The 17,240-nt window shown below is 51.1% G+C and overlaps 6 protein-coding genes across 6 annotated transcripts; 2 read left to right on the top strand and 4 right to left on the bottom strand.

Moving 5' to 3' along the window:
- Positions 1-435: 435 nt before the first annotated feature.
- COL26b_011850 (uncharacterized protein) lies at positions 436-1,346 on the bottom strand (the record flags this gene model as incomplete). Its single annotated transcript, XM_053184503.1, has 2 exons — positions 436-862; positions 916-1,346. 2 exons carry the CDS (start codon positions 1,344-1,346, stop codon positions 436-438), a joined length of 858 nt encoding a protein of 285 aa, XP_053031571.1.
- Positions 1,347-2,968: 1,622 nt separating this feature from the next.
- On the bottom strand, positions 2,969-4,268 carry COL26b_011851 (uncharacterized protein; the record flags this gene model as incomplete). Its single annotated transcript, XM_053184504.1, has 5 exons — positions 2,969-3,393; positions 3,448-3,521; positions 3,582-4,014; positions 4,069-4,105; positions 4,176-4,268. 5 exons carry the CDS (start codon positions 4,266-4,268, stop codon positions 2,969-2,971), a joined length of 1,062 nt encoding a protein of 353 aa, XP_053031572.1.
- Positions 4,269-6,396: 2,128 nt separating this feature from the next.
- On the bottom strand, positions 6,397-8,245 carry COL26b_011852 (uncharacterized protein; the record flags this gene model as incomplete). The annotated part of the gene is made up of 3 exons (XM_053184505.1): positions 6,397-6,494; positions 6,552-7,992; positions 8,060-8,245. The coding sequence occupies 3 exons, from the start codon at positions 8,243-8,245 to the stop codon at positions 6,397-6,399; spliced, it is 1,725 nt and encodes a 574-aa protein (XP_053031573.1).
- A 2,137-nt stretch (positions 8,246-10,382) lies between these two features.
- Positions 10,383-12,106, top strand: COL26b_011853 (uncharacterized protein; the record flags this gene model as incomplete). The annotated part of the gene is made up of 7 exons (XM_053184506.1): positions 10,383-10,787; positions 10,877-11,163; positions 11,212-11,276; positions 11,337-11,415; positions 11,475-11,584; positions 11,635-11,859; positions 11,910-12,106. 7 exons carry the CDS (start codon positions 10,383-10,385, stop codon positions 12,104-12,106), a joined length of 1,368 nt encoding a protein of 455 aa, XP_053031574.1.
- Positions 12,107-12,343: 237 nt separating this feature from the next.
- Positions 12,344-14,452, bottom strand: COL26b_011854 (uncharacterized protein; the record flags this gene model as incomplete). The annotated part of the gene is made up of 1 exon (XM_053184507.1): positions 12,344-14,452. The coding sequence occupies one exon, from the start codon at positions 14,450-14,452 to the stop codon at positions 12,344-12,346; it is 2,109 nt and encodes a 702-aa protein (XP_053031575.1).
- Positions 14,453-15,326: 874 nt separating this feature from the next.
- On the top strand, positions 15,327-16,889 carry COL26b_011855 (uncharacterized protein; the record flags this gene model as incomplete). Its single annotated transcript, XM_053184508.1, has 1 exon — positions 15,327-16,889. The coding sequence occupies one exon, from the start codon at positions 15,327-15,329 to the stop codon at positions 16,887-16,889; it is 1,563 nt and encodes a 520-aa protein (XP_053031576.1).
- Positions 16,890-17,240: the final 351 nt, after the last annotated feature.

The raw sequence follows: 17,240 nt of genomic DNA on the forward strand, positions 1-17,240 counted from the left end.
CAGAGCAGTGACAAAAGATCGAGGCAAGTAACAACTTCACACTCACAACCCGCCCCCGAGTGGCATTTGACTGTAGGATGAGAGAAGTTTTGCCGAACGGAGTTCCTCGTAGTACGAGGCTATGAAGACCGTGAATAGTCGACATCGCCTGAAGTCATCGTTTACCAGATCCTGCTGGTTCCTTTCACTTTCTGAGCGGCGGATCTAACGTTAGATACCTATCTTTAGAAAGCACAGCTATGTCATCCGCGAGAATGAACTTAAAGGTAGGTCCGCTTGAATAAACTCTTTTCGCATATTGTTTAATGATGATTACCTTATCCCGGTCAGAACACATGACGACAAGCTATCAGAATTATACTGACACCACATTCAACAAACTTCAAGCATTGAGTCATCTCTGTTTTACTTCACAATATTGACTGCTGATATAGCTTAAGCATCAGATACAGACCCGTCTCTTTTCTTGACAAAATCCGTCTCGAACGATAAACCAGCTTCCTTGCGCAAGACTCCATACATCGACGACGAATCCAATGGCCGCCCCTGTGCATCTGAGAATTCTTTCGCTTCCTTCAAGTGTTTCAGTGCAACCTCAGCGACTTCTAGCGGAGCGCCAGACTTCTTAGCACAGTCGATCCCGTGTCCAACATCCTTCAATGCGAGACCAAGGTCGGACCACGGTCTTTGGCCTTTTCCGGGGAGGTAAGCGCCGGTTGTCAAACGTTTCGACATTGACAGTGCGAGAGGGCCATATTGCTGCTCTATCAGAGCTTCCATAGCCTCGCTACCAAGGCCCGTCTTCTCCGCAAAGACATGGGCCTCTGCGACAAGCTCCATCATCCCGGCGGTAACAAAATTCCTAGAAACATCAGCATGTAGCACGCCTTTGCGAAAGATCATTCATTCACTTACCCAGCTGTCTTCATCATGCTAGACTTTTGAACATCCTCTCCGAGACGAATCACTCCTCGCCCCATCACTCCAACGATGAACGGGTTGATTGCGTTGACTGCATCATTCGGACCCGCAACAATCCAGAGCAACTTCCCCTCCGCAGCAACAGGACTTGCACCGAAGACCGGGGACGCAATGAACTTGGCCTTCCTTTCTAACAGACGGTCTCGGGCTTTGGCTGATGAAAGAGGGTGAACCGTCGATGTGTCAACGACAATCTTCTCGGCCAAATTTTCGGGTGCGACGTTTCCAAGGATGGCATCCAGCATCGACTCAAGAGCGGCATCGTCGCTGAGGGACATGAATATTATGTCCGAGTTGGTCAAGAGATGTTTGATCTCTGGTCGCGGTATGCCTCCGATACTCTCAAGCGGCTCACCTCGAGACATCGTGCGATTGTGGTACTGTAGACTCGGTGCGCCATTTTGTGCCAGGTGCTTCTGCAAATTTACGGCCATGCCAATGCCCATGGATCCGAGGCCTACCGTAAGTCAGAAATCAGTCATAAACGTCTAGTCGCATCGGGTATCCAAGTTGATGCCGCATCAACGGTCTAAAGGACCTACCTATCCACCCCAGACGTGGGTGCGGGGTCGACGGAACGGAGGTGGTAGTCATGCTTGCTAGATGACGCAATTCAACTCCAATTGATATGCGGTAAATGAAAGGAGGTATGAAACATTCGGATTCGAAGTGAGATTCTGTGATCGTGAAAGTGAGAGTACCGAAGTGTGAGTCAGATTCATAGCTGCAACCATGAACCAACTGTGGACGAACCTGCCGGCCCCACTTCGGCCTCTAGTCCGTCGGCACTGAGATCCGAAACTCCAGTGCTCCGCTGTCGGCTGCCTGGTGTTCGGGAAGAATTTGAATTATTTACCGAAAAGTTGGGAATATCACCACGTGCATAGAAGCGGTATCAGAGGAAACCTAGATTAATGCCTTAAGGATGATGTCCTTCAGGCACCTCGTGAGACTTAACTAATATGAGCAAGGGCGCAACGTAACGGTGTTTGAAGGACCAACAACCTCTCTGTCGATGGTAAAACACCCAACAACCCTCCTGTATTTTCAGCTGCAACGCATGTGAATGCGCCCAAAGAGTTCAACCATTCGATATGATCTTTTTGGGTTCTGTCCTCTTCGCAGTCGCCATCTTCTTTGCAGGAAAGATGTTTCGGCCTTTCTCTACGACAGCAAGCCGACCGACCTTCTTGGATGACGACAGCGAAGAATCTGGTTATTTTGATGATTGCAGGATGCATCCTTCGTTGGAAAGGGGTACCTTCGCACAGAGCTCGGGTCAGCATACTCTTTCACAATACAGCCTAGCACTGGCGGCTTCTACTTCATGGCCTGCGGCGGCGCGGAACTTGAATTCCTCGGCTTCAGCCGGTTCGGCACCAACCCATGAGCTGACGATTCAGCCGATGAAGACGTTCACTGCGCTAGGATGCACAAGTTGGGCGCAACCTTGTACTCGAGTGATTGGAAGTACTCCACAATGCACAACTCGATGATCAAGGATTCCGAACAGGAGGATCTGAGTTAACCGGCTGTTTGGCTGACCATTAACCGGCGGGGGCTGGGCTCACAGTATCGCCGCATCGGAGGCGTATGCGGCAGGTGTCGGCCGTATCAGGAATGCATTCACCTTGGACGAACGATGTCGAGCGATTCAGAAAATGAGGGGGGGGGGGGGGTATTCTACACAAACCTTAACCATTGCCCGGGCCTGGATCTAGCGTCATCAGGGGGCCGACCTCAATATCCTTTCGCGTAGATCATGACTGAGCTCTTTGCCGTCCGTTAACGCTGCCGAAAAAGCGCACCGGGGTCTGACATCACAAGTCTTAAGAGAAACGAGAGTGGGGGACAACGTCGGCGTCAAGTCGTCTGGCCCTTGTGATGCATATACTTCAAATCCTACATCCAATCATAAGCTCTCGTGACTCGCAAGTTTTCCTTGGTCTTGCGTTCTCTATTATAATGGAGGTGATCTACAGTGTTATCACCTCGAATTGGCTCTAATGTTACTCCGGCGGTCACCAGGACCAGTCCCAGCTCGAGCCTCCGCGTCGTCAGGCTGCTGACCATGAGCATAGCAGCCTGCCGCCCACCCGTTGGTGACGAGGTCTTTTTGACTATCATCATCTTCCACTGGCATGACGTTCATCTCGATCGATCTGTGAACTTGGATCTCCATTTTGCTACCATCCTTTCCACTCTGCGAGAAGTTCCCCGTTCGCTTGTCGAAGCTTCGAAGAGGAAGGTTTCCAGTGGTGCTACGTCCGTAGGGATTCTTCGAATACTTCTTGTATGTCCCAAGCTTTGGGATGATCTTGATGAAAAGTGCCTTTAGTGCAGGTACTGAGGCGCAAATAATGGCAATGTTGATCTCAAGACCAGACCAGACGGCAATGTCTACGCCAACGACTGCAGACTGTCAGGGGCTTGCCATAGTAATGGTCAAACGAGAGGAGAACTCACGTGGTTGTTGATCAATAGGTGCTGAGCCGTGCACATACAACGAATGAAGCCTGACGATGGCCACAATGGCAGCGCTGTCAGATATGTGTTAGCCGACCCACATTCAACATTCATCGTCACGGTGAATAACTCACAAGGCGCCGCAGGTAAACACTCCGATAAGCACAAGCTTCGCCCGGAAAGTGACTTGCAGATTCTTGAGCCACGGGATTGGTATGAACAGGATGATGAGATCGTTGAGAATATTGAACCCAGCAATGGCGTAGTTCAGGGCTGAACGCTCGATGCAGCCTCCCTCAATTGAATCATCCCAGTATTTTGCTACGGGCCAACAAGTGAAGATTGTTGTACCCAGGCAGAACGCTGCATACGCTCCGAGCCATATAATCAGCCCTGTGATAATTCTCTTGGCTCCGTCGGTTCGAAAGATTCGGCGATATTGGAAGAGGATCGAGAACTTGACGCAGAGCTGGGTGAAGTTGTACAACACCACGGTCGCATAGAGAGCTCGAAGGAATTCGACCAGTTCCTCGAGGCCGATAGCATCGCCGAGTCCCCACTTGATCTCTGCAACAAGCAGATTAGCCAGAATCATGCCTCTTTGAGGTCGGCAATACTTACGCTGAATGATAGTCACCAGATAACCAATAGTACCGATCTATGGATCATATCCAATATCAGTGCCTGCCAATACCAAGTAATCAAAATCATGCGGGAGGAGGACTTACAAAAGCGACTATCATCAAGATATCGTCAGCCCCAACATTCTTGACGAGAACAGCGCGCGTGTATGTTCTCATCCCAACCACCAAGGCCGCCATGGTCGTGAAGAAAAACGACGAAAAGACCAAGCCATAGTTCCGGGGCACAATCGGCACGCCTCCAACGTCCCACATCTTGAGCCAACTCCAGCAGGGCTCGACAATATCTTCCACGGCCGGTCTTCGATTACGAATGTTGCAGCACGGACGAACAAGCAAGTGCCAACATCTCCACAGAATGATAACAGGCAAACTTCGGAATCAAGTAGAAAGCAAATAAACCAGGAACCGGGGAAGACAGTAGAACCTCCGATGTAAAAGGCAGGGGCAATCCGGCCACGTCATGTACACCAGGTAACGCAGCAGTGCAATTCTCACACCGGCGCACTATCACTATGGGAAAAGCATTCACCTTCTCCACGAACGTGCAGCTTTCAGTCACACTGCCCCTGACAATGGGGGCCGCGGGTGTTCTTCAGGAGGATTCCTTGCATCTCGTCTGCATCCTACCGGAACTGGTTTTGCCCATTGCGGCTTCTCTGCCATCACTTCATCTTACAGAATTTGATTGACTCGGTTGGAGATGGTGCTGAACTTGGAACATCGACCCAGCGGTTATCACACGCTTCATGTGGCAAGGGAGCCGGACCAGTCTGCCGCCAAGTCCTTCGAGAAAATTTCAAATCAGCACATCTAGACTCGAACGCCGCACTATTGCGCCGTGTTGCAAGCCCACATCCCGCAGATTCAAGATGTTGGGTGAATCATCGTACACAGTGTGCCGGGTTCGGGATTTATACTGAGAGTAGGGGCAGGCATGTTGCAACGGGTGAGCCCCGTAATGCGGGTGGGAGAGATCAAGGGTCTGGTGAATTTCCTTGACGCTGGCGAGATTAGGTCATGTCGACATGTGAACAAGCGCGGTCACATGGAGACTGGCGTGAATCTCCTACATCTTTCGCGCTTCGATCAGTGGACCAGATCTGAATCTCTTGGTACTAAGAGCCATCTCACTAGTTGCTGATCTTACTATTACTGATATACCTTGGAGAATGAAGACCGAATTTTAGCTGAGAAAAGTCTCTAGTGCTAATCGTGAACAGCCAATCGGGCAAGAAAAATATTCATTGATCTTGGTTCCAGATAATGTTTGGGGTGACTTGTGGCAATTGTAACTCGGAATTTCCTGCTGCAGAACAGTTCGTCGTGTCACAGTTTAGCGAGGAAGCCCGATACAGTACCCAACGAGAAACCAAAAAGAAACGTAACAACCACGCCATTGTTTTCTTCATGCATCAATCAACACAATAGCCGAGGCGTTCAGGCGTGGGAAAGGTGCAACATACGGCGCAGCAGGTAGACGACTGGCACTGAATCTGCCGCTGGCTCTTTTAGGCAAAATCTCAAAACTTTTCACCCTGGAACCAACCGAATCCCACTATCACGGAATAAGTTGACACCCTCCTTCATCATACGATAACTCTTACTTTTCTTCTCCAGCAACGTGACCGCGGGGGGGACTGGAGTTGGCGTTGAATCTTACCCCGGCTCCAACAACATTTTGCCCCTGTCATCATATTGACGGATCACCCGCGATTGGTTCGATCCTCCTCTGCCACCTTCGCTTTTAGTGACAAAAATTTCGCAAGCTTCCCGTTCGGCGATGGGGATCCGGGCTAAACGAGCCCGGCGGAGAAACCCTACAGCGGTACGAGAAGCAGGGGTTCAGACCGGTCCCTTGCCGTGCTAGTGCCAACGACTTTGACCGGTGTGTGGAGTGTGGGCGGACACCCGGCGTTAACCTTGGCAGACATGCTTATCTCGACTTTGCAGCACACCTTTTGGTGCGCTTTGCTCGGAGAGGGTGTGCTCATTACCGACGGGACGTGAAGCCGCGCGCCGAGAATGATGGTTTAGGACGGGGAAAGCCTTCGAAGGAGGCCTTGGCTGTTTAGAAAAGTAGAAGATGGTGTGTACTGTGAAACCACAGCAGGAGTCAAGAATCGCTGAATCATCAATAGTAGCTCAAAAAGGCTCAAAATAATGAATGTGGACGTTTGTGATCTGAATTAGATGCATAATCTACATGTTTAAACTCTAAGGGATATGTATGTGGGAATTTGAAAAAGACTTTGACAACCCGATCCACGAGCATTTCAAGCTACATAGGTCTTAATGACTGCTGGTTTCATGCGCTGACACTGTACACGCTAGCTTCCTCCTTCTCTAGGGGTGCATCAATATGGTTGTTAAACTCCTTCTTGGGATCAAAAAGGAAAGCAGCAGCTGGATAATTGTCAGTCAAGTGGCCATGACAGTGATATTCAGAGGCTAGAGACATACCAATGACAGCGAGAGCAACAAAGCAAGCTGCAGCGATCCAGACTTTCTGGAACGAAGACACATAAGTGCTGAGCAGAGCGTTTGCTGCCTTCTCAATGATTGTGGGAGTGATGCCTGGAATACTGCCGAGAATCTCGTTGTCGTGAGCGGTAAGACCACCGATGAGCATGCCCAAGTTCTCCGGGTTAAATCCGGAGGGTATCACAGCCTTCGCGATGTTCTCAGGCATGTGACTCATGCTATCGTTGAAGATGACATTGTAAATGGCAATTCCGATCGTGCCACCAAGGGATCGAACGCTGATGATGAGACCACTGGCGATGGCGATTAACTCGGGCGGGATGCAAAGCTGAGCGGCGGTGATCAGAGTAGTCAGGGTCATGCCGAGGGCGAAACCAAGGAGGACGGGGTAGAACCAGACGGGATTGCTGGAGCCTTGGTTCGTGGTCGCCATGCAGGCGAAAAAGACGACGAAGATAATGAAGGCGCCAACAGTCACCCAGCGCAGGCGATGAGTTCTCGCGCAGTACCAGCCGCAAAGGACTGAGCCGATCATAGATGCGATAGACATCAGAGCGTAGCGGGTGCCGACGAGGACCGCATCGGTCTCATACAGAACGCTAACCTGGAAGGCAAAGTAGGTGTTGGCAGCAAAGAAAGCAACTCCTTCCGCAAACACGCAAAACATGACGATGGAAAAGTTGCGGTTCTTGGTGAAGAGACCGTGATGGAACATGCCGTCTTTCTTGAACCAGATCTCGTAGACAACCATCATCAGAGCGAGAGCAACGCCCACGGCGAAGGTCGCAGAGACGTGGGGATCGGACCATTCGTAGGGGTTCTTGGACCACGACAGACCCAAGCAAAACAGTACAAGGCCGGAAGCTAAGAAGAAGTAGCCAACCCAATCCAACTTTGCAAGCTTCTCCGTCAAAGTGAGACTCTTCTGAAGAGGGCGGGGAGGGGGATTGTAGACGGCAATACATAGGATGGCAGACACGGCGTATAGAGCCAAAGCCATGTAGAAGTAGGATCGGAACCCATCAGATGCCGGGTTGTTGGTTCTGTTGAAGGCACCGCCCACCAGTAGACCGAGAATGCTACCGAGACCATTTGAGATCATGTCGGATGCCTGTCCATACGCGCGCCACTTGCGAGGCAGTACCTCTGAAGATACTGTATGAAGCAGAGGCTGGGCGCCAAAGGCCACGCCGATGATGCAGAACCCAGCAATGCACATCTCGATACTCGTTGAGCGGGCGACGACAATAGAGCCAATCGCGCCGAAGAAAGTCGGGATGACGATGAACCATTTACGACCCCAGTAATCCGCTGCTTGTGAGAAAATGGGTCCGAGAACAACGGTCATGATGGTGATAACTGCCGAGAGCCAACTCGTCTTATCTGTGGCACCAAAGTGACCCGCGATGGTTTGGCCTTGCTGTAAGACATCTCACGTCAGTTGCCGTTGCATTGGTGTGAGGGGTAGTAGATGTTGTGCAACTTACAGCACCGGCGCCAATAAGACTGAATAGTTGCGCGAAGTAGATCAAAGCCACTGCAAAAACAGCCAGGAAAGTCTTCGCGTGAAGCTTAGGCTCGGGCTCATCGGAAACCTGGCTGCCATCTGATGATCTGGGGGCAGGCTTCTCGGTACTACCGACGACGACAGCGTCGTCGGTTGGCTTCGCCATGTTGGTATTTTCCGCGGACATGTCTGCCAGAGATCGCGGGAAAGGTCGGCTGTGATGAAGTTCGGATCACCGCATAGATACGCGAGAGAACTGGACGAGAAGAAAGCTCAGTCAAAGTGACTGGCTGGACGAAAGAGTTGTTTAGAGAGGTGCAGATCTATGAGAAAAGAAATGGCGGCACAGCCAAAAGGGAGGTCGAAGTACTAATACGCACCACTCCGAGATGATCGGCAGTCTGTGTTCACAGGGAGTTCGGACGTCCGTGGGCATATTTTTTCAAGACATCTGGGACGGACGAATCAACACGTCTAAAACCCTTCGTTCGTCGCCTGTTGCATGATCTGGTGAACCCTTCTGCCGGCCGAGGTAGGACTTGACCACTGGTTCCACTGGCAATGTACACTGACCTGTGAACCTGGGACGAAGACGTTGGTGCGTGGCGCATCGCAGTTCTACGTGTGGTCTAGCCCTGAGAGTATCGTCTCAATCATTTGAAGGGGTACTCCGTGTGATGATACTGTGGTAGCCATCGCCCGTTGGAGAACCTGGAACGACCAGGGTATGTACACGTAAGAGGCACAGCACCCGGATGAAGGTTCGAAAGGGTTATGAATCCCGTAGCAACATTATTTCTCTACCATCAGATCTCCAACAAGCTCGCTGCTCAGACATATCCAGACTGTACTTTAATTCAATCTTCAGTGCAAGCAAGACCCATCACACGCCATCTAAAGCCCTCCAACATCAACGATCAACCATTGTGCCTTTCTTCAGGACATCCCACAGCAGAACTGACTCGAGCGGGTGTGTCTACAAGGATCGGCCCGCTGGTCCTTGGCTTCCCGAGACCCCTGAACAGACGGCAAGGGCGCACGGCCTCAACGTTATTAGGCGGATCTCGACCCATGAAAAGGCCTCGGCGCTGAAGGGCATGCCAGAGATGATGTGTTTGTGGCCAGATTCACTTTTAGCGTGCAGAAGGGAAGCTGGGGTAACGCTAACTCTGTTTCTGACAGTTTTCAACGACAGGCAGAATCTACTTCGTCGTTCCATGTTTGCTCGTCGATGGTGAAGAACAAAAAGAAGACAGCGTTGCGGGGGAAAACCGAGAATCCCCACTAGAGTTCTGCACGAAATCGGAACTCGGACATGACGTTACCTAACATGCAGCTATCACCGATAGGCCGCAGCGATGTGTTGACTCAAATTCACTGGCTGCATGTGAAACGCGTAACTTGCGTTCTTCTCATACACCACAGCCTACCAATGAGCAAATTTTGCCTCCATGTTCGATATTTAGGGCGGGCGTGGAGCTCTAACAAGCGAACACCCATTCCACGGAGCCATGTCCAATAGGGACCCCAGGCGAGATATCCGGCCTGTCGCCGCTGTGGGACTCATTTGGACAAACCCGGTTCTGGTCCTGGAATAGCGCAAGGTGTCCGGTCTGGAGCGCGCAGAATAGCTTGACCAACAAATATGGACGGGATGCCGACGGAAGACTTGGAGCCTCATCTCTTGCCTTTCTCGAGTAAGGCCGTCTTGCCGCCCCCTTGCATGGGCGAATAGAACGATGAACGCCAGTTCAGGAACCGAAATGGCCCGAAGAGCCAAGATACGCTTCGGAACAATATCCCGCCCACATTACTGAACATTGAACCAACACGAGCGACAGCCATGAACACTCTGGCCAGTCGGAACGAATTAGCACCGTCGTATCGGCGAGCTTCCTAAAGCTGTCATCACTGGGGATTCTGGATCCTGAACTTTTCCAGGTTGACAGCGAGAACTCCTTCTTTCACACCTTTGAGAAGTTCCCGTAATTACCACCAATGGCCTCGTTCTGCGAGATCCATGCCCCCATGAAAGAGCGGGTTGCCTTCAATTTTCTCGCGCTTTTGGTGGAGCAAACGGAGATACACCCTGACTGACGAAGCATACATCTGTGGCTTTTGATGTTGCGTATTCTCCTCGCTCTGTCGGTTGTGAGGAGAGATGATCCCCCCTTCATTTTCATCCCAAGAACCATCGCAAACTCACGCACGACCTCATTTGCATCGGAAAGCCACCAATTGCGTAAGGTGACTGACTGTTGGACGCCGTCTTCATATTTCCTTCCCTTCATCATCACCCAGCCATGCTTGACATCGTCATTATCGGAGCAGGCATCGCGGGCCTCTCCGCCGGAATCTCGCTTCGCCGCGCGGGCCACAAGGTGCACATCTACGAGCGATCCGCGATGAACAACGAAGTGGGCGCCGCCATCCACGTCCCTCCGAATGTCGCACGCTTCCTTGTCCGCTGGGGTCTCGACCCCGAGGCCGCTGGCTTCGTCAAAGCTGGCCCGATTGAGTTCAAGGACCCTGTGACCCAGGCGACCACGATGGCCATGTCGCATGCCCAGAACAACGAGCGTTACGGCGCCGATCTGTGGTACGCGCATCGCGTCGATCTGCACGACGCTCTGAAACAAAAGGCGACGGATCCGCTGGGGCCGGGCACTCCCGTGACGATCCATCTCAAGTCATGGGCTGTTGAATACGTGAGCTCCCTGTTGTGTTCCTGTTGAGCTGCTGTAAATGTGTGCTGCGGCTTCTCACTCCACAATAGACTTACATGTACACCTTATAGAACCCCGAAGTCCCATCGGTGCTGCTGAACGATGGTCAAGAGATAACAGCGGACTTGGTCATTGGCGCTGATGGAGTTCACTCCATTGCCAGCGAGACTGTGCTTGGCAGGAAGAACCCTCCCGTTCCTGCGGGTCATTACAACTGCTGCTACCGTTTCCTGATCCCAAAGGACGTTCTCGAGCAAGACGAGGAGACCAGATTTTTCAACGAGAATTCGGACAACCTTATCCGCCTCTACCCTGACCACGCGACGAGTCGACGGCTTGTCTCCTACCCATGCCGCAAGTAAGTATGCAACCCAGTGGGATCAGAATATTAGGTCTGATGTCATAGGAACACTATCCATAACTTCGTCGGACTTTTCTACGATGAAGAGATGAAGTCGGTAACCAAGGAGGGTGAGTGAATCGACAAAGAATCGCGCTGCTCTGTGATGTTAAACACGCTTATCGTCTCAGACTATCATGCCGACTTCGACAAGAATGTTGCGCTCGAGCGGTTCGACGGATTCCACCCTGGTCTCAAGGCCGTTATCAAGTGAGTCTTCCGATCAAGGATGGTGACTAGAGCTTCGCACCTTACTAAACCAAACACAGCAAAGCAACAGAGATCAAGAGATGGCCGTTGCTGTACCGCGCTCCTCTGCCAACATGGCGCAAGGGCAAGTTGGTCCTGGCTGGTGATGCGGCACACCCAATGCTACCTCGTGAGTTCGATCATACCTTTCTCTTGCAGGCTCTTACTGACAAGTCGAAGATCAGGGTCAAGGCGGTGCCCAGGGAATCGAGGACGGTGTTGCTCTCGGCATCATTTTCTCCAATGCCACAGATTCCTCTCAGGTCGAAGAGCGGATGTCACTATACGAGAAGCTCCGCCGCGGTCGTGCCAGTGCCATTCAGATTCTCAGTAACGTGGGTATTGATGAGGCGCACAAGGTCAAGAAGGATCTTATGAAGTTCTTGAATGAGGAAGACATCCCTAGTGAGTCGAGGTTATCATCCTGGAAGAAAGCGGCACTAACCATGGAACAGCGGATCACCGTGGAATCATGTCTTTCACTTACAGTTACGACGTCATCAAAGAGGCTACTGAGGTCATGAAGAAGTTTGATCATGGCTTCGCCTTGCCTCCGAACTTCTTCGATAACGTGGAAAAGACAGAAGACGAGAGAAGCTCGGTCAAGCTTGAGACACAAGTTCGAGTCAATGCACAGCCGATCGCAGCATGAGATAATTCGACGATATGAGGTCAAGGTGATTGGACATTGGAAAGTAGTGAGCTGATCAGTGTAGCAGCTACGTTGGGAAACATTCATAAGCTCTGTAACGATTGACCTCAAACAACTCGAACTTATGTCCCTTGGGCAACAGAGTAAACGTAATACAAACAATGCAAGCATCGACCTTCGATGTAGCGGAACTTTTAGGACGCTTTGTAACCACGATCTTCTTCGAGTCGCCATTATTCAACTCCACACATCCTCAAACCATCTCTTTGACCTCTTTCTTTCCTGTCTCCAGCTTTCCACTTCATCATCTTCCCATTCTCGTGTCACCTTAACTGTCTCTCTCACGACATTTCCAACGGCCTTGGCCATGTTCGCGGCACCACAAATGTAAAATGCAGCATCCTCATCCAGCAACAAGCGACCAAGATCCTTGCTTCGCTCCTGAAGCCGATGTTGTACGTAGGTCTTCTGACCGTCCGCCCGTGAAAATGCTGTAACGACCTCGAGCTTTCCAGCCAAGGCTCCCTCCATCAACTCAGAAAGCTCGTCTTTGTAGAGATAATCCGACTCATTCTGGCAGCCAAAGAACAAGACCATCCTTCCAATCTCCTTACCAACAGATGCAAGCCGGGCGCGTTCCTGTACAAAAGCTCGGAATGGTGCTATGCCGGTGCCGGCGGCAACCATCACCAGCGGCACAGAAGGGAGGATAGGAAGCTTGAAGGATGATCCGCGGATCTGTGCATGAACTTGAGACATGTTGATCAAAGCTGTCTCAGGAGACCCGGGCCTGTCTGGCTGAAGGCGAGATAGATATGTGCTTGCAAGGCCCGCGATAGTGACATCTGGCTTGGCTGCCAACTGGGAAGGTTTGACCGAGACAGTGAGACTGACGTGGCGAGGCGAGGTGATCCTAGAACTTGAGATAGAGTACAGACGTGGCTGCATCGCTGGTAAGAAGTCGATCATGAATGACAAGGGCAGGTTTGTCCACGTGGCTGACGGATCAACGGTAAGGGTATGCTTGAGAAGCCGGGCGAGAGTAAGATGGTTTTGTTCCAGGAAGGCTGCGTAAGTCTCTCTGTCATGGCCAATCGTCTTGAGTTCGGTCTTGACCTTATCGGTAGACGCAAATTGGACCAGGGATAGGACTGTCTCTCGTGGAACAGCTGCGCAAATCTCAAGGTAATGCTGGCAGAGTGCCTGAATTGTGGTTGGGCTTGGTACTTTGGGCTCTTCCTCGGTGGCCTTGCTGATGACCTGAATCGACTCGTTCCTTCTTGAGTCCAACCCCAAAATCTGGGTCAAAGACTGGACCTCCTCAGTCGGGTTGACAGGCCAGATGGCAATGTGGTCTCCAGTTTTGTACTTGATCTCAAGGTGACTCGACAAGTCCACCTCCAGATCGATGACGCTATGTCCTTGGCCATCGTGTCGCGCAAGCTCACGTTTGGCTCTGACAGGCAGTGCAGCGATCTCAGAGTTGAGGGTCGTGGCCTTCTTCGATGTTGCTCTGTAGAAAGGCTTCCCGACATGAAGTTTGCTTTCGACAACCTTATCGACAATGACATCGACGCTGGGCTCGTACTCGACATCGTACTCCTTGTAGGCAAAGTCATTCACAAGCGTCTTGAAGAGGCTCTCTTTCCAGTCCATGAAGTCTTCCTCAGTTGTTCTGGTGGCTTCGTTGCCCTTGCCAGTGGGCAGAATTGCCGTGGCTCGGAAGCTCGTGAGGGCCGTCACAACATCGTCAATGACTTTGTTGTAGAATCGATAGTTGCTGTTACCACATCCAAAGGCTGCGTACTTCAGGTGTTCAAGAGAAACGCCGGTCGTTCTGGAGGACCAACTGACAAAGTCCTGAGCGTTGTCGCTGGGGTCACCTTCTCCGTAGGTGGACATGATGAAAATGCAAAGCTTCGACTCCGGTATGAGAGCGATGGTCTCAGCGTCATAGTCTGACAGATCCGCTACAAGAGCATTTAGCTTGAAGCGTTGGTGGAATTCACGGGCGAGACGGTGGGCGAAGCCTTCGGCCGTGCCAGATTGGGAACCCCAGAAGATAACCAGGTCAGATCCGAGTTCTTGAAATTTCTCTGCGATGTTTCTGGTCCGTTTAGTGAGAGTGACATTGCCGCCCATAGCCTCCTGGGGCTTCCAGAACCATTTTTGGTCATACGGGTCAGTCTTGGGAATGATGCTCCCTCTGTTGAAGACGAAGAGGGATCCCAAGATAACGAGTGGCAGGAGAAGGTAGTCATCGTAAGATGCCTGCTTCGACAAGGTGTCAACAGCATCCATCAAAATCTGAATTTGAGTATTGTTGTAAGTAAAAGACGTGGCCATGTTGAAATCCGTGCTTTGCTCGTAAGGGAAGCTGGATGGCAGTAGTCGACGAAAACGAGGGAGTTGCTGTCAAACTTCTGGCACCAAGGGGAGAATTCTCTGGTAGCATAACTTTATCGATTCTTTCCAAAGTAGATACAAATGAGAAACACTACGCAACATCACGATCACTTTCCGAACACCGAGATAAGCCACCACGAGTTCAATCACTGAATTATGATATTCTAAGGCCTTTTACACAAGTGCTGTTTACCAAAATGGCAGTCTTTCGCCGGTTTTCACTCCAGGACGTCACGTCGATCTATTATGAATGTCACTCCAGACCCGAAACCGTACCCCAACCCCACGGGGAACATGACTTCCCCGCATGCGGGGTCCGTCAGCCGCACATCGATCGGACTTGGCTTCAAGAAGGGTCGACAATATCTTGGGGCATTCGCTTCAAATGGAAGGTATCCGGCGAATTATTTACAAAGGCAGATACTTAAGACACGGATACCGAGCTTTCGGCGAATTATCACCAGTTTGAATACGAAATTGAGTGGCATCCTTCATCCGTTGTGGCTTTCTGACGTGTGACCCTACATTTTGCTCGGTAGCCGATCTCTTTGATCGACTGGCAAGACAGTTCCCCGCGGATTATGCATTAGCATCCAGTCCCGCGGGCTCTGGGAACGAAATAGGATAGAGCCCAGCCTGTGAAGGGTGTTGAGGATACTGTAGGATTATTGGATATGACTGTGTGTAATCTTTTCACGAAGATTGAGTATAAGACTCTTGCTCACGATGCCACTTTTTGAAAACAACAGCCCATAGACTTCACTTCGACCTCGTTGATCCTGAAAGTCATCTTCACTTAGATCCTGAAGTCAAAATGCTGGGCTTTATCGCCGCGGGGCTTGCGGCCCTCGCCGCCATTTCTTACCTCGTCATTCGACCTATCTTCCTCTACTTCTACGACTCCAAGGGTCTCCGCAAATACCCCAATTATTCTCCCTTGTCACCATTTACAGACTTGAGGCACTGCTATCTCACAGCTCAAGGCTTCCGTTCCAAGGAGCTTCATCAGAAGCATCAGACAACAGGGCTGCCAATCTTGAGAACTGGTCCTAATGCCCTATCCTTCGGCGACACCCGGGCCATCAAAGACATCTACGGTCACAGCACCAAGTGCGTCAAGGACAACAATTACGTTGTTCTTAGCGGGAGCCACAGGCATCTCTTCGATGTTGTTGACAAGCCGGAGCATGCGCGAAAGCGCAAGTTGTTGTCGGCTGCTTTCGCCATCAAGAACCTCGAAAAGTGGGAGTACAAGGTCGCCTACACTGCAGAGCGCCTATTCAAGGCATTCGATGAGAAATGCACCGAGCCTTTGAAAGGCACCATCCCTGAGCCTCAGGATCTCACCATCGACTTCAACCACTGGATCAACCTCTGGACCATTGAAGCCATCAACTTCATCACCCTGTCCTCGAAGATGGATCTCCTTGATACCGGAACGGATGTTGTCACCGCTGAAAGGCGCGATGGCAGCACATACAAAGCTCGCTACCGCCACTCTCAGAATCAGACAGCAATTGCCCAAGCGGTGTTCGTTTGGGACTACAACCTGTGGCCTTGGATTGAGTGGATCACAAAGTCTGTGCCCAGCAAGTATAAGAAGATTTGGGAGGACGGCAAGCCCTGGGATGATGTGTATTACCACGCTGCTGCTGAGCGCCTGCGCAAGTACCAAGCCGGTGAAAAGCTGGACGACTTCTTTTCTTGCATGATGGAAGACAAGACTGGCTCTCCCAACAACCTTGACTGGGGTGAGCTTGTCGCCGAGGTCGGCGCCATCATCAACGCTGGATCAGACACCACAGCCATCGCCTTGACGCACATTCTGGAGCTTTTGATCCAGTATCCGGAGTACATGGACAGACTTCGCAAGGAGGTCGACAGCGTCCTAGAGCCTGAAGAGGTGATCGCTCCCTACGACAAAGTCAAGGACCTTCCATTTCTCAAGGCATGCATCGACGAGGCTCTCCGCTTCATCCCGCCTACATCAGCTCCACTGCCTCGTCGCACGCCTCCAGAGGGGGCTCGCATTCTGGATGAGTGGATTCCTGGCGACACCAGTGTATCGATGACTATCTATGGAGCGCACCGAGATCCGAAAATCTTCCCTGATCCGGAAACCTTCAAGCCGACGAGGTGGCTGGACTCTGAGGATCGGAAGCGCATGGAGCCGTACTTCATCCCTTTTTCGACGGGGGCGCGTGGGTGCATCGGCCGGAACATTTCGTATTTGGAGCAGATTATGATGCTGGCCTCATTGGTTCATCGGTATGAGTTTGCTTTGCCTTCTCCTGATTTCAGGTTGGAGAGATTCGAGGCTTTCAACATTATATGCGGGCCTATGCCAATTAAGATTTGGCGAAGGAAAATCGAGTGATGTGTTGAAGCCACATCTTGCTTAGACTGAAACCAAGTAGCTATTTGAACAACCACTATAGCGATACGATTATTCTTTGTGAGAGCATATACTTCCAAATGGCGACTACCCTTGCGTATGCTGAGATTCGATTCTGAGTGCTGAGCTAGTGTTCTTGCTGAACTATAGTCATCAGCAAGTTCTACCCAGGTTGAAATAGTTACTGATAATGGCAGCGCTGCCGTTAAAGCCAATAAATTAAATAACGCCAAGATTTGACTGATTTGATTGCCCCTACGCCAGTATTGGTTGATTTGCCCTGTTGGCCAATATAACAAAGCAAATCCATAGAACACGTGACTCAAAGCCGCC

Source organism: Colletotrichum chrysophilum, assembly GCF_026319265.1.
Source record: "Colletotrichum chrysophilum strain AFK26 chromosome Unknown scaffold_153, whole genome shotgun sequence".
NCBI classification, from domain to species: Eukaryota; Fungi; Ascomycota; class Sordariomycetes; order Glomerellales; family Glomerellaceae; genus Colletotrichum; species Colletotrichum chrysophilum.